This window comes from Halichoerus grypus, chromosome 13, assembly GCF_964656455.1.
Source record: "Halichoerus grypus chromosome 13, mHalGry1.hap1.1, whole genome shotgun sequence".
In the NCBI taxonomy this organism is placed as follows: Eukaryota; Metazoa; Chordata; class Mammalia; order Carnivora; family Phocidae; genus Halichoerus; species Halichoerus grypus.
In genome coordinates this window covers 72,809,903-72,825,537 of record NC_135724.1, presented here as the reverse complement: position 1 = coordinate 72,825,537, position 15,635 = coordinate 72,809,903, and the positions used below count along the sequence as shown (strand labels likewise).

The 15,635-nt window shown below is 39.8% G+C and overlaps 1 protein-coding gene across 1 annotated transcript in view; it reads left to right on the top strand.

Moving 5' to 3' along the window:
• Nucleotides 1-15,151, top strand: part of HORMAD2 (HORMA domain containing 2) — a 91,152-nt gene extending 76,001 nt beyond the window's left edge. The window contains exon 12 of the mRNA XM_036123193.2: nucleotides 14,217-15,151. Within this exon, the coding sequence (XP_035979086.1) occupies nucleotides 14,217-14,321 (105 nt within the window). The 3' untranslated portion in view covers nucleotides 14,322-15,151. The remainder of the gene's footprint in view (nucleotides 1-14,216) is intronic.
• The last annotated feature ends 484 nt before the right edge of the window (nucleotides 15,152-15,635 follow it).

Genomic DNA, 15,635 nt, shown 5'->3' with positions numbered 1-15,635 from the left:
CCTCAGTTTGTTTTTCAGAGTCCATCGTCTCTCATGGTTCTTCTCCCCCTCCGATTTCCCCCCCTTCGTTCTTCCCCTCCTGCTACATTCTTCTTCTTCTTCTTTTCTTTCTTAACATATATTGCATTATTTGTTTCAGAGGTACAGATCTGAGATTCAACAGTCTTGCACAATTCACAGCGCTTACCAGAGCACATACCCTCCCCAGTGTCCATCACCCAGTCACCCCATCCCTCCCACCCCACCCCCCACTCCAACAACCCTCAGTTTGTTTCCTGAGATTAAGAATTCCTCATATCAGTGAGGAATGATTACAATTCTTAATTTCATGTTTCTTTTTACTTTGTTTTTTTCTTTTTACTTTTTAAAATATATCTACTAGAAAATTTAAAGTTATGTATGTGGCTTGTAATTGTGTCTTACATTCTTTTCCTTTTTTGTTTTTTAAGTTTATTTATTAATTTTTAAAAAAGATTTATTTTTATTTATCAGAATGAGAGAGAGTGAGCACAGGGTGGGTAGGACAAAGGGAGATGGAGAGAGAGAATCTCAAGCAGACTCCCCACTGAGCATGGAGCCTGACATGGGACTTGAGATCATAACCTATGCCAAAACCAAAAGCCAGATACTCAACTGACTGAGCCACCCAGGCACCACCAAATCATCTTTTTAAAAATTATCTTTAAGAAAATTATCTTTGGGGCGCCTGGGTGGCTTAGTCAGTTAAGCGTCTGCCTTCGGCTCAGGTCATGATCCCAGGGTCCTGGGATCGAGCCCCGCATCAGGCTCCCTGCTCCGCGGGAAGCCTGCTTCTCCCTCTCCCACTCCCCCTGCTTGTGTTCCCTCTCTCGCTGTGTCTCTCTCACATAAATAAAATCTTTAAAAAAAAAGAAAAGAAAATTATCTTTAAGAAAAAATGTCACTTTAAGAAAAATGCCACAATTTTTAAATTGTGGTAAAATATATATAACATAAAAGTTATTTATCATTTTAACTATTTTTAATCTACAGTTCAGTAGCATTAAGTTCACTCCCATTGTACAACCATCACCACCATCAATCTCCAGAACTTTTTCATTTTCCCAAACTGAAGCTTCATATCTTTTAAATAACTCCCCATCTCTCTCCCTAGCCCCTGGTAACCACCATCCTACTTTCTGCCTCTATAACTTCGACTAAGTACCTCATATAAGTGAAATCATACAGTAGTTACTCTTGTGACTGGGCTTTATTTCACTTAGCATAGTGTCCTCAAGGTTCATACATGTTGTAGCATGTGTCAGAATTTCCTTCCTATAATGACTAAATAATATTACATTGTGTATGTTACATTTGTTTATCCATTCATCCATTAATGGACATTTGGGTTGCTTCTACCTTTTGGCTATTGTGAATTATACTGCTATTGACATGGGTGTACAAATATCTGTTCTAGTTTCTGCTTTCAGTTCTTTCGGGTATATACCTAGAAGTGGAATTGCTGGATCATATGGTTATTCTATCTTTAATTTTATGAGGAACTGCCATACTATTTTCTTTTTTTAAAAGATTTTATTTATTTATATGAGAGAGAGAGGGAGACCACAAGCAGGGGGAGGGGCAGAGGGAGAGAGACAAGCAGACTCGAGCAGAGCCTGATGGACACAGGGCTATCCCAGGACCCTGAGATCATGACCTGAGCCAACATCAGATGCTTAACTGACTGAGCCACCCAGGTGCCCCCATACTATTTTCCATAGCAGCTGTACCATTCTACATTCCCACCAGTAATGCTAAGAGTTCCAATTTCTCCATGTCATCCCCTGGACTTTTCCGTTTTTTCTTTCTTTCTTTCTTTTTTTTAAGATTTTATTTATTTATTTGAGAGAGAGCATGAGGGCGGGGGTGGAGGGTCAGAGGGATAGGGGAAAGCAGACTCCCTGCTGTGCAGGGAGCCCAAAGCAGGGCTCGATCCCAGGACCTGTGATCATGACCTGAGCCGAAGGTAGACATTTAACCGACTGAGACACCCAGGTGCCCCTCCAATACTTTTATTTTCTGTTTGGTTTTTAAAAAAATAATAGCCATCCTAATGTGTATGAAGTAATATCTCATTGTGGTTTTGATTTGCATTTCCTTAATAATTAGTGATGTTGAGACTCTTTTCATTTGCTTATTTGGCCATTTGTGTATATTCTTTGGAGAAATGCCTATTGAAGTCCTTCGCCTAGTTTTTAATCAGGTTGTTTGTTTTGTTGTTGTTGAATTGTAGAAGTTCTTTATATATTCCAGATATTAACCTCTTATCAGATGTAATGACTTGCAAATATTTTCTCTTATTTCATGGGTTGTTTATTCACTCTCTTGGTAGTATTCTTTGATGCACAATTTTAGTTTTGATAAAGTCCAATTTATTTTTTCTTCTGTTGCCTCTGTTTTGATGTCATATCCAAGAAATTCTTGCCAAATCCAATGTCATGAGCTTCCCTCTATGTTTTCTTCTGTGAGTTTTGTGGTTTTAGCTCTTATGTTTAGGTCTTCAATCCTTTTTTTTTTTTTTTTTAGCTTTTCTTTTTTATTTTCTTATTTATTTATTTATTTTTTAAGTAAACTCTACCCTGATCATGGGGTTTGAACTCAACAACCCTGAGATCAAGAGCTGCATGCTCTACTGACTGAGCCAGCCAGCTGCCCCTCTTCAATCCATTTTGAGTAATTTTTGTATGTGGTGTAAGGATCCAACCTCATTCTTTTATATGCGGATATTCAGTTTTTTCAGCACCATTTGTTGAAAGATTTTCTTTTCTCCATGAATGCTCTGGACACCCTTGTTGAAAATCACTTGGTCATATTGGTGAATATTTCTGGGCACTCCATTCTATTCCTTGGCCTATATGTCTGTCTTTACACCAGTACAACATGCTTTGATTGCTGTAGCTTCGTAATAAGTTTTGAAATCCAAAGTGTGAGTATCCAAAGGCCTCCAAATTTGTTTTTCTTTTTCAAGATTATTTTGGCATTTGGGGAGCCTTTGAAATTCCGTATGAATTTATGAATGGATTTTCTATTTCTGCTCCAAAAAAAGTCACTAGGATTTTCACAGTGATTGTACCCCATCTATAGATATCTTTGGGTAGTATTGACATCTTAACAATATTAAATCTTCCAATTTAGGAACACGGGATGTCTCTCCATGGTTTTATCATTTTATGTCTTGCTTGAGAAGATCTTTCCAATGCTGAAGCTATAAGCAAAATTTTCTATATTTTCTTCTAATAAATTTATAGTTTTGCTTTTTACATTTGTCTTCTCAAATTAACTGGGATCTTTTTTTTTTTTCTGGTTTGAGAATGTTTTCCTATTGTGTTGGTACTACTTGAATTTTCTGCCCTTTCCTGCTAATTTAAATGCCACTTTTATCATAAATTAAAGCCCCATACATACATAGGTTTGTTTTCAGACTTGCTATTCTATTTTACTGATCTGTATGTCTACTCCTGTATTACTGCTGCCATGTGTTAATTACTCTAACTTTGTATTATGTTTTGCTATCTGGAAGGGCAACTCCTTTCCCCTCATAGTTCTTTTATTTTTATTTTTTTAAAGATTTTCCTGTATATTTTCTCTTCTAGGTGACTATTAGAATCAGCTTACTAAGTTCCAACAGACATACTATTGGAATTTTGATTGGGATTACACTGACTTGATAAAATAATCTTAGGAAAATTGACATTTTTACATTTTGAAGAAAAATTATTTCTAGTTTCTGTATTCCTATTGTTACCATGGGCCCTAGGAAACTTCCCGTCTACTTGGGTTATATCCTGATTGCCATTGTAAAGCAGTTCTGTCCTATAGAACTTGCTGTGATGAGGAAAATGTTTTATATCTGTGATGTCTAATATGTGGGCACTGAACACTTGAAATGTGGCTACTACAACTGAGGAACTGAATTTTAAATTTTATTTAATTTTGATTAATTTAAATTCAAATGGTCACATGTGGCTCATGGCTACTGTAATAGTGCTGCTTCAGGATACATGAATAACTGTGTAATTGAGCACTTGCATAGATAGTAGAGGTAGGTAGCAAAAGAATTTGTTTTTTTTGATACCTACTAGGTGAAGAACACTGAGTAAGGCATTGCAGTGCAGAGAGTGTAAAAACCATAATATTAATACAAATGAATTCCTAAAGAACTTAAACCCATGTAAGGACAAATTGTTTACAAATTGTAAAGGACATGTAAAGGACAAATTGTTTACAAACATTTACGATGTCAGAAAAACACAAGTGCAAAAACATGATGGGATTTGCTCAAGAAAGAAAGGTCATATCAGATTAAAGGAGTTGGAAAGTCTTTATGGATGAAATACTTTTAGAGAGTGGGTCCCCTGAGTGGCTTAGTCGGTTAAGGTTAAGTGTCTGCCTTTGGCTCAGGTCGTGATCCCAGGGTCCTGGGACTGAGTCCTGCATGGGACTTCTTGCTCAGCGGAGAGTCGGCTTCTCCCTTGGCCTGCAGCTCCCCCTGCTTGTACGTGCACATGCGCTCTCTCTCTCTCTCTGACAAAAAAAAAAAGAAAAGAAAAAAGAAATACTCTTAGAGATTAACCTTGAAGGAATTATTCAAAATTTAAAAGAGAATAAGTTATCTGATTTCTGTTTCCTGAAGTGCAGGAAATAATGAAGAGGGAAAAGAATGAGGTGTGTTTGGAGAATGTAACTATTAGTTTCATAGGGCTGCTGTAACAAATTACCACAAATTTGGTGGCCTAAAACATTAGAAATCTATTCTTTCACGAGAGGCCAGAAGTCCAAAATCAGTGTCATTGGGTGACATCAAGGTGTAGGCAGATCCAGATTTCTTCTGGAGGCTCTAGGGGAAGTTCCGTTCTTTGCCTCTTCCAGTTTCTTAGGGCTGCTGGCATTCCTTGGCTTATGGCCATTAGGTGGTCACATTGTCATCTTTGTCTGTGTTCAAGTTTCCCTCTGCTTCTCTTTTATAAGGATACATGTGGTTCTATGTAGGGTCTACCTGGATAATCCAGGATAACCTCTCCATCTCAAAATCATTAATCATACCTGCAAAAATCTGTTCCCCCTTTTTGCCATATAAGGTAATGTTCATGGGTTCTAGGGATTAGGACATGGACATCTTTTGGCAGCTCATTTTTCAGCCTACTACAACAATCCAGTTTGGCTGGAGCAGAGGATGCCTGTGGCAGTAGGAATGGTAACAGCTGTCAGTCCCTGAATGACTTGTATATGTGTGATGCTGTACCAGGTGTGGTATCTGTGCGATTCCATTTACTCATTACAAGAATTCTGTGTAGGCATTAGATGAGAGAAGAATCTAAGGTGACTATGTTTTCCATCTTTGATGACTGGGAAATGGTGATTAATAGAGATTGTAAAGTCATGAGGAAAAATTGGTTACAAGGGAAAAAAATGAACTCAGTTTTGGCTGTCTTTAGTTTGAGGTCCTCTTAGGTTATGCCCAAAAAGGGTCAACCCCAGAAGAAGCCTAAGAACCTTACATAGAGATCTCCTGCAATTTCCGACTTCCGTTTTCCCCTTTGGGATGAAGAAATAAATTATAAGGAGCACTAAATTCGAAATCAGGAGACCTGGGTTCAAGACTTCCACTTACTAACTGTGCGAACTGAACAAGTCATTTCACTTCTTTGAACTTTAATTTCCACATCTGTAAAAGAGGAATAACCACCCCCTGCACTCACACAGTTATTTCTAAGGAATAAACAGGATCACATTTATGATGCTCTTAGTGCAGTATATGGTCTATTATAAGCATTTAAATGTTTGTAAAAAAGCAAAATTATTAATATGTCAAATATTTTAATTTTGAGGTCATATATCTTTTTTTTTAAGATTTTATATATTTATCTGACAGTGAGAGAGGGAATACAAGCAGGGGGAGTGGGAGAGGGAGAAGCAGGCTTCCCACTGAGCAGGGAGCCCGATGAGGGGCTCGATCCCAGGACCCTGGGATCATGACCTGAGCCGAAGGCAGACGCTTAATGACTGAGCCACCCAAGCGCCCCTTGAAGTCATATATCTTAAAGCTATCCAGATTCTAAGCAACAGTTAACATTAGTTTTATTTTTTTTATTTTTTTTAAAGATTTTATTTATTTATTTGACAGAGAGAGACATAGTGAGAGCAGGAACACAAGCAGGGGGAGTGGGAGAGGGAGAAACAGGCTTCCCGCAGAGCAGGGAGCCTGATGTGGGACTCGATCCCAGGACCCTGGGATCATGACCTGAGCCGAAGGCAGACACTTAACGACTGAGCCACCCAGGCGCCCCTTAACATTAGTTTTAAATGTCTATTTATTGGCTGCCTTTCTCATTGTTCAAACTTCACCACTTAAGTGTCTTAAGCAGCACCCAAGACTAATTCCCTCCCTTTCTAAGTGGATGACCAAAATTCTACTTCGTAGAAATAATTATGGCCATCAAATATGAATCATTCAACTTCCTGTTTCCGTATTTAAAAATGTGTATATATCTATATCCACTTTTACTTCCTTCCATATCCTCAAGTAATATCCCATCTTTTGTCCAAAGTGAATATATCTTTCTGTATGTGCTCTTGATGCAGTTTCCTCCATCCTGAGCTCCAGGTCACATAATCAATGCCCTGGTGAACATCTTCATTTGGATATCTCACTTCCAATTGAGAATCTTGAAAACAGAGTTAATTATTCCTCCATCCATCATCCCCACGATGCTCCCACCGCTCACCCCCTCAGCTTCCTCTATTTCTTATCTTGGTCAATGCCATTACCAGAAACTTGGGTAATTTTTGTCATTTTTTACTTCTTTATTTGCCATCCCTGTGTTCATTCCAATGAATGATTAAGTCATGTTAGTGTTTGGGTTCAGGCATTTGTTCTCTCTCTCCTCAGCCCTCTCCCTTATTAGTCCTCTCCTTTCTAACTTCACTGTTGCTCTTTTTCTTGCTCAGATCAGTTCTCTTCTGAAATAGCCTCATTGCTCCTTGTCTCATTCCTGTCCAGTCTACCCTTTACACTGCGGCCATAGGGATCAAACTAAAACAAATCTGCTTTTAGAACTTTTCAGTGGCATTCCATTACGGTACAAAGTCCAAGCTTCATGTACTCCATCCTTTGTCACTCATCTCCCATCCAAGTACTAATCAGGCCTGACTCAGCTTAGCTTCTGAGATCAGATGAGATCGGGCTCGTTGAGGGTAGTATGGCCGTAGAAAGTCCAAACTTCAGAGAAGGACATTGTCTGATCCAGCCCACCACCCTATCCCCTTTCTATTAGTCCCACTGAACTATTCCCAATTCTTCAGAGGTAATCTGCTTTATAACCCTGTGCCTGTGCTCCTTTTGTCTAGAATGTTCTCCCTGCAACTTCAATTTCTAATGCCATTTGCTGGTGAATGTCTGCTCATGTTGCACTACTTAGTGTAAGCTTCGCATCCCCTTTGAAGCCTTGCCAGGCTTCCCCAGGAAGAGCTAATAAGATCTTTTTGGAACCTCTCCTGTACCCTATACATGACTATCATTTCATCTGTAACCAGTTTGTTTCCCCCTACCAGACCCACACACATGGGAGTGTGCCTTGAGCAGCTTTCTATTGTTAGTGCTTAGCACAATATCTGGCACAGAGAAGGTGCCCCAAAATGTTTGTTGAATAACTGAATTAATTCTAGAGCTCTTAAAGGTATATGATGCCTTAGAACATACAGAGAAAGGGAGAATTGATATAATAAGTTTTGGAGATTAATGGAAATACACGGTTATGACTCTAAGGAGAATACATATTTACCTCCTAAATAGAGAGAGCCTTGATTTCAGGAAATCAAGAAAGTAAATGAATGGGCAAACCCTTCATAAATCCCAGTAAAACATGAGACACTTCCCAACATACAAGAGAACTCACAGCTCTGCTGGAGTTGGAGGGAAGTGTTCTCTTTAAGCATTCACTTTCTTACTGTTCATCCATCTCGGTGTTAACTTGAGCCACATTTATGCTAATAGCATTTATTTTGTAATCGCTGTTGATTTACCTTACATTGTGCAAAAAAAAAAAGGATAATTGTTAAGGGAGAGGAGGAATCAAAGCTAACATCAGTGCTATAATTTACTTATAGAGGCATATACCCTCTCTGAACCATAGGGGCACACATCCTCTCTGAACCATAGAATTTCTTGATCTGGGAACTTCCAAATCCAAAGATTCCATGCTTAACAATTGATTATAAATCCATACTGGTAAGGACTGGTTTTCTAAAGGGAAAACATTTTGTCAGATCTGACCTGACAAATAATTTTGAAGTAAGCAAAATTCACTGCACTCTCATCTCACCCCAGGCACATAAAGTACTCACAGTATTTCCTGCTTGCCTGGGGCTGCTTCCTTCCCCCCTTGGCTTCCCACACAGATCTACCTCCTAATGCAAAGTAAGTACTGTATCCTTTCTATATTGAAACTTATCTGTCTGCTTTCCAAAGCCTGTGAGGTCCTGGTTTCTGCAGGCTGCCACTTGGAGACCATTTGATGAGTTAACTTACACTAACATCATATTGAGTAATAATTCCAGGGGAATTTATATTTTTAACAGGAGTGTATTGGAGAGGGCACCTGGATGGCTCAGTTGGTTGAGTGTCTGCCTTCGGCTCAGGTCATGATCTCAGGGTCCTGGAATCGAACCCCACGTTGGGCTCCCCGCTCAGTGGGAAGCCTGCTTGTCCCTCTCCCTCTGACCCTCCTCCCTGCTTGTGCTCTGTTTCTCTCTCTCTCTCAAGTAAATAAATGAAATCTTAAAAAAAAAAATTAAAAATTAAAAAAAGGAGTGTATTGGATAAATAGCACTTAACTCTAAGAGCCAATCTAATAAAGGGACATTTCTCACTGTCCCATATATCTTCCATGTCTTTTCATGATTCAGTGTCTTTGAATATGCTGAACCTTCTGTTCTTACCCCACCCCCTCACCATCTCCAGTCTGGTGAACTCTTGCTCATTATTTAAGACCCAGCTCAGTGTCCCTCTTTTGCTAAGAAGGCTTTTCTAAATTTCCCAGGCTGAGTTGGTTACTCCCTGTTGACTTTTTTAACGGGGGGGGGGGAGGGGTAGAGGAAGAAGGAGAGAGAGTATCTTAAGCAGGCTGCATGCCCAGCACCGAGCCTGACATGGAGCTTGATCTCACAACCCTGAGATCATGATGTGAGCCAAAATCAAGAGTCCTATGCTTAACCAACTGAGCCACCAAAGCGCCCCACTCCATCTTGACTTTTATAAAATTTTGTATACCTGCTCTTAATTTCTTTTACTTTTTATGTACTCTTCAACTGACTTCAAGGTGACTTCTGCACCCACAAATTCAATGCACTTTGTAACCTCCATGTGGCGAAATGAAGTGGATATATTTCTCTTTCTCAGTCTTCTTTGTTGGCTTATGTTTCACATAATCTCTAAATGTTTGAGTTCCTTAAGGCTATGTCCTGGCCCCTTTCCCTTCTCATGCTCTGATCTCTCAATAAGCAAACTCTTCCACACCCCTGGTATTAATTAGCCTCCATATGCTGATGACTCTCAAATTTACATCCTCATCACAGACCTCTCTCCTGAGCTCCAGACTTCCATATACAGCTGCCTATCCATTATGTCCACTTGGGGTTTCACATGTGCTCCAAACTCAGCTAGTTCAAAACTCCCATTTTTCTCTACCTGAGAGAACAGTACCTTCATCCATGAACTTAGTTAACCCAGACGATTGGAGTCACTATTGACCTACCTACCTGTCCTTTACTGTCATATCCAGTTGGCCGTCCTTCTGACTCTGCCTTCTAAATATTTCTCTCACTATTGACTTCTCTTTATCTGCGCTGTCACCCAAGTTATCCCCTGACTCTACAGTAGTATGACTCATCACCCTGTGTCCACTTGGTGCCTCCAGAACCGTTCTACACTGCAGGCAGAGTGCTCTTTGAAGATTCATTCATCCATTTATTCATTGAGAAATATTTATTGAGTCCCTACTATGTGCAAGTTGTGACCAAGACAGGCATGTCCCTGATCTCCTGGAACTCTATTAAGAGCTTATGATGGGGGAACTAACTTAACTGGAATGAAGGTAGGGAACGTTTCTTTGAGGAAATAATTTTTCATCTGAGATCTAAAGAATGAATACGAATTACCTAGGCAAGGAGGTTGAGGGGAAAGAGCATTTTAGATAGAAGGAACATCATATGCAAAGGTCTAGAATCAGGAAGAAGTCAGCTATGAGAAACTGAGAGGGCAGAGAGTGACGGATCAAGTGAGGAGGTGAGGGTGGTAGTGCTGGGCAGAGCTAGGCCCTGGGGGGTAGTGATTCTAACTGAGAGGTATTCATGGGCCTGGTAGCCCCCTCAAATAGCCTGCCATAATTGATGAGTGTGTGAGTTGCAGGTGTGAGCCTTCTGAGGAGAAAGGACATAGCCTTCATCAGGGTCTTATAGCCAACTTGTGACACCTCTCCCTCCCTAGAAATGTAAAAAAATTACTGATGGTGTATGGAAGAAACAAGGTATCGACTTTGAACTTTGTCCTAAAAACAGTGAGATGCCATAGGAAATTATTAAACCAAAAAGTAACACGGCTAGATTGTAAAATCCACAGAGCAGGGATTTTTATCTCTCCTTTGTTCACTGATGTGTCCCACGCACCTACAACAGTACCATGCACAGAGCTGGCACTCAAGAAATAATTGCTGGATGGATGAATGTCTATTGTGGCTATTGAATGGATTTCTATTATATTGTATTGCATTATATTATACTCATGTATTTAATGTCTCTTCCTTATAATACTCGGTCCTTGAAAACCACTGTGTCTTATTCATCTTTATATTGCTAGAGATATGGTCCTAGTGCCCAACACAGTGCCTGGCTTAAATTCAGCTTCAAAAATGCATTCATTCATTCAGCCAGTAATTTAAGAGCATCTACCAGATGCCAGGAACTGGGAATACAACGATAACTAAGATATTGTCACTAACCCAAAGGAGTTTATCCTCTGGATGAGAAGACTGGTAAGTAGGCCTGATAGTACTATGTGGTAAATGCCACAAAAGGGGTAAGAACAGAACACAGCCCTAGAGGTGTCATGGAAGGCCAATAGGCAGAAGAAACTCCAGGGCTGACCCTAGGCCTGGTGAGGAAGGGAAAAGCAGAGCAGGGGAGTGGGCATTAAAGGCAAAGTCCAGAGGGAGATGTGCAGGGCCATTTGGAGAACTGCTAGTGGCTCAGTGAGTCTGGGGCAAGATGAAGTGGCAGAGGTGGGTGAGGGCCACACGGAGTCTGGACTTTATCCCGGGGACAATGGGAAATCATTAGTGGATGGGTTATGAATCAGAAGAGTGACAGAGTCAGATTTAATAGAAGACTACTTAGGTTCCAGAGTGGAAAATGGATTGGAGAAGCAGTAGTAGTGGGAGTTCAAGACTTAGTACTTGGGATAGATGATATTGGCCTGGGCTAAAGTAGAAGCAGTGGCAATAAAGAAAAATGGATGGATTTGACAACTATTAAGGAGGTAGGATCAACAGGAATTAGTGATTAGATAGATGTTAGGGTAAGAACGATGCAGTAACCATGGATGAGTCCCAGGCTTTTAAGGTGGACACCCCCACGGGACTCACAGAGGGTGAGAACAAAGATTAGGAGCTGGCTTAGAGAGGCAGATGATAAATTCCAATTTGGACACATTGCATTTGAGTTTTCTTTAGAACATCCATGTGGAGACTTTTAGTAGGCAGTTGATTACACACACGGATCTGGAGTTCAAAAGGAAGATCTAGGCTGAATATATAGAAGTGGAGGTCTTTGCTTATAAATGGTAACTGATTCCCAGGAGCCATACACAGAATGTGGAGAAGGAGAAAAGATGGTCAAAGACAGAACTCTGGGAGAACATTCAAGTAACAAACATTTGTTTTTTAGTAAATGAATAAAGGAATACATAATAAATGGAATAATTTAGAAGAAAGGACCCCTTCTCGTGCTTTCAAATACTGCTACCAAGTCAGCTAGGTAACCTGTCTGTGCTTAAGGCAAAACCTGCTCTTTGGCTTCTCAAAAGAATATATTACCAAACAAAAAATGGAAAGTAGGGAATTACCATACAGCAGAAAACATATCTTCAGGGCATTTTTCAGACATACATGTAGATACCCCTGAGACTCTATTGGCAAGTGGATCATAGTAGCCTCTTGTTAATCCATATACAAGGAACACTTTAAAGGCTATCTGTTTAAAATATAATATGACATGCATTAGAAATCATTTGATGATCACCCATTGTTGCTCAAATCACCCAGATAATCTGTCTAGACTGCCTGATCACTGGCCCTTTGCTTGCCTGGTTGGCTTTGGCATCAAATATGCAAACTCAGCCAGTTGGAATACACCCAAAAAAATGTTTGTGTGGATAAATCTGTTGTTTGTTGTTTTTTTTTTAAAGATTTTATTTATTTATTTGACACAGAGAGGGAGAGAGAGAAAGATCACAAGTAGGCAGACAGGCAGGCAGGCAGAGGGAGAGGGAGAAGCAGGCTCCCTTCTGAGCAGGGAGCCCGATGTGGGGCTCGATCCCAGGACCTGAGCCAAAGGCAGATGCTCAATTGACTGAGCCACCCAGGCACCCCAAATCTGTTTGTTTATATAGTTTGTATAGATTATTCATCTATGTTAGAAAGTGGCCCCTGACCGATCACATACTTGCTTTTGAACCCACTAGTTTCCCATAAACCATTGAGAGTTTCCAGGCCTCACTGGTTGCCTTGAGATTGTATACATTATTAAAGATGTTTTGATTAACTCACTGCAATAAATTTACAGTTCTGAAACTTATAATAAAACTCCGGTTTACTTTTGAGTAAACCATCAGACCAACTTGTCATTTGAGGATTTGTACATCCACCTTCCTTTCTTCTCAGTATACCCAGACTTGATTGAAGTGAGGGAAATTTCATTTGAATGGAAAGCATGCCCAAGCAACATTTCTAGAAAAGCTGAATTTTACCAGGTGCTTTTTCTTTCAGCCACACTGTAACAAATTCATCTCCTAGATAAAGAAATTGTTTTTTGTGCTTTAGGTTTTATGGTGCTATTTCTTTTCCTTTAGAGCAGACCATTTCAAACTTTTACATATCTAAGCAAACCAGTTATTTGATGAGCAGCTCTATTTATTTTCTCAGAGTTTTACTGTTCTCTATAATCAGTGTCTTAGTTTAAGCCAAAGAAAATTTGTGGCTTCTGAGATCAGAAAGTCAAATGCTTTCTAAAACTAAAAGATAGTGATTAAATTAGCCATTTGTAGACCCAATCTTTGGTTCTAAATGGTACTTAAGTGTTTTATTGACATTCCCACTATTTTGTAGTAGTAACATATCAATAGTAACAATAGCCCGTATCTATAACAGAAAAAAGGATAATGTTGGAAACTCTACTAGATATTCTGATGAGTCTTGTTTAAAAATATATGTTTTATTCCATTTTCCTACCGAAGAAAGAACAGAGGACATTGGAAAACCTTTCCTCCCATCTAGTGGCTGGAAAATATAAAAACTCTGTGTGTTTCTTGGAATTCTGGGCATTAGGGATTGTCTGACAGATTGCAATACATCCATTTGCTTACTTAGTTAAACAAAAGTAAGCTTTAAAATCTTTACCAAAGCTGAACCCAATGGGAAAATATATATTTATGATGATTCACTAATTAACTTCCCTTTAATCAATAACATACAGTTCTCTTCAAGCAGAAAGAAGGGCCATGGTCCTTCCTAATTCATTAATCTGAACATATGATAAAGATAAGGCTCTATATTTCAGCTAACTGAAATTGGGACCACAGTTATATTTGCTTCTAAAGCAATCAGTGCCCTAGATCTCTCCTGACCCTTAATTGCTCCTTGTTGGCCTCACACCTTGACAACTCGTCCTTTAAGAGTTGTATGTGCTGAATTCACTGAAGAGAGCCAAGAAACTGTCCCTGAAACTGGCTGCCTCCAGGGGACCTCAGCTCCTGAAACTTGGAATAGCAGACTCTGATACTGGCCGCAGGGCCAAACCAGCCCACAGGAAAGCAGGTTTGGATCCGTTATGCAGCTAGAGGGATTAATGCTTGGTCTACCTGTCTTGTATATGCCTTGTGCAGATGTCAAAACCTCTGCTGAATTGTGTCTCTCTGGTGATTCTCACAGATTCAAAGAATGAATTTTGCGTACAGTCAGCAAAGTTCTGAGAGCTCCAGGAAGAAGAGGAAGGTCAGCGAACCAGTGAAAGTCTTCATCCCTGACAGAAAATGAAAGTTAGATGCCTTCACTGCATTTACTCTAAAATAATTTTATTTTGCAACAAACATGCATGAAGTGTCTTAAGTAGCAAAGTAAGTTCCTATCACCAAAACCTTTTACTAAATTTGTTGCTCAGCTTTTTTAGTCAGTTTACTAAGTGCTAAATTACTGGGTAGGACATGGGTTCACTTTGCCACAAGGAAACAAGGTCACCAGGGCTGCCTTGGGATAGCATTACTTCAAGGCTGCGTTAGAGACAGACACCCTTTTTATTTGTAAAAGAAGCACAGCAGCTATTTTGAAAAGAAATAAGCTGTTGTTCTCAAAGGAAGGAGGGTTTTCTTTGCATAACTAAACTCCCCAGGTATTTAGTCTACTGTGAAATGTTGTAACTTGTTGTAACCTGTGTACTGGAATCCCTCTATAGCTTTATTAGAATTCCCACAGAATTGCATAGGATGTATGTGGTGGTGCTTATGCAGGTGTGATTTTTATGTTAACTCCAATCACGAGATTGATCAGCTAAGTGTTGGACGGAAATGTACTCTCCCTGTAAAGTTCCTCAAATCTGGCTCTATGCCCTGCTCTGTTGGCCACCTGAGACAGGCAACAGGCTGCAGTGCAGGAGCCTGGCTCCCTTCTGAAGGCTCATGTTGGATGCTTCCCAACAAACACTTCAGTTTATCAGTCTGTAACCTGCAGATGATGTTATTAGTTCTCTTCTTATTCTGGGAGAATTTTGGTAACCTTAATGATTAGTATTAGACACATAATAAATGACTTAAAAGGGTTTTTATTATTTAATAATTTAATGTATGTGCTTTCCAGTTAAATAAAACCAAAACACAAGGTATTTTTTTACTCATCTTTTTTTTTCTTCACTTAGTTTGGTGTTTCTTCAAATGTAATAAGGACGTCTGCACCTGGAGTGCTCATTTAAATATGGATTACTGGGCCTGTTTCATTTTTCCAAAATCAAAATCTCAGGGGCTGGGGCCCTGTGGAGAACTCCCAGGATTCTAATGCACACAAAAGAACCCTGGACCTCTGACCCAGACTAAGAGGAGAATCTCTGGAGCCAGACATGTACTTTAGCCAGCAGAAGGCTGCGGGTTATCATAACAGAGAGGAAAATCTGAGAAAGCCTGCCTGTCCAGCACTACCCTTTGCCAGACTGATCCAGGGCCTGCCAGGGAGGAGCATTTTCCCCTCTCCCAGCATGATAAATATACTCACATAGGCTTACTCTGCCACTGCAAGGAGGAGGGAAAGGTATTGGGTTTATTATATCCTTGATAGAATTGTAGCCTGAGTCACCACAATTTC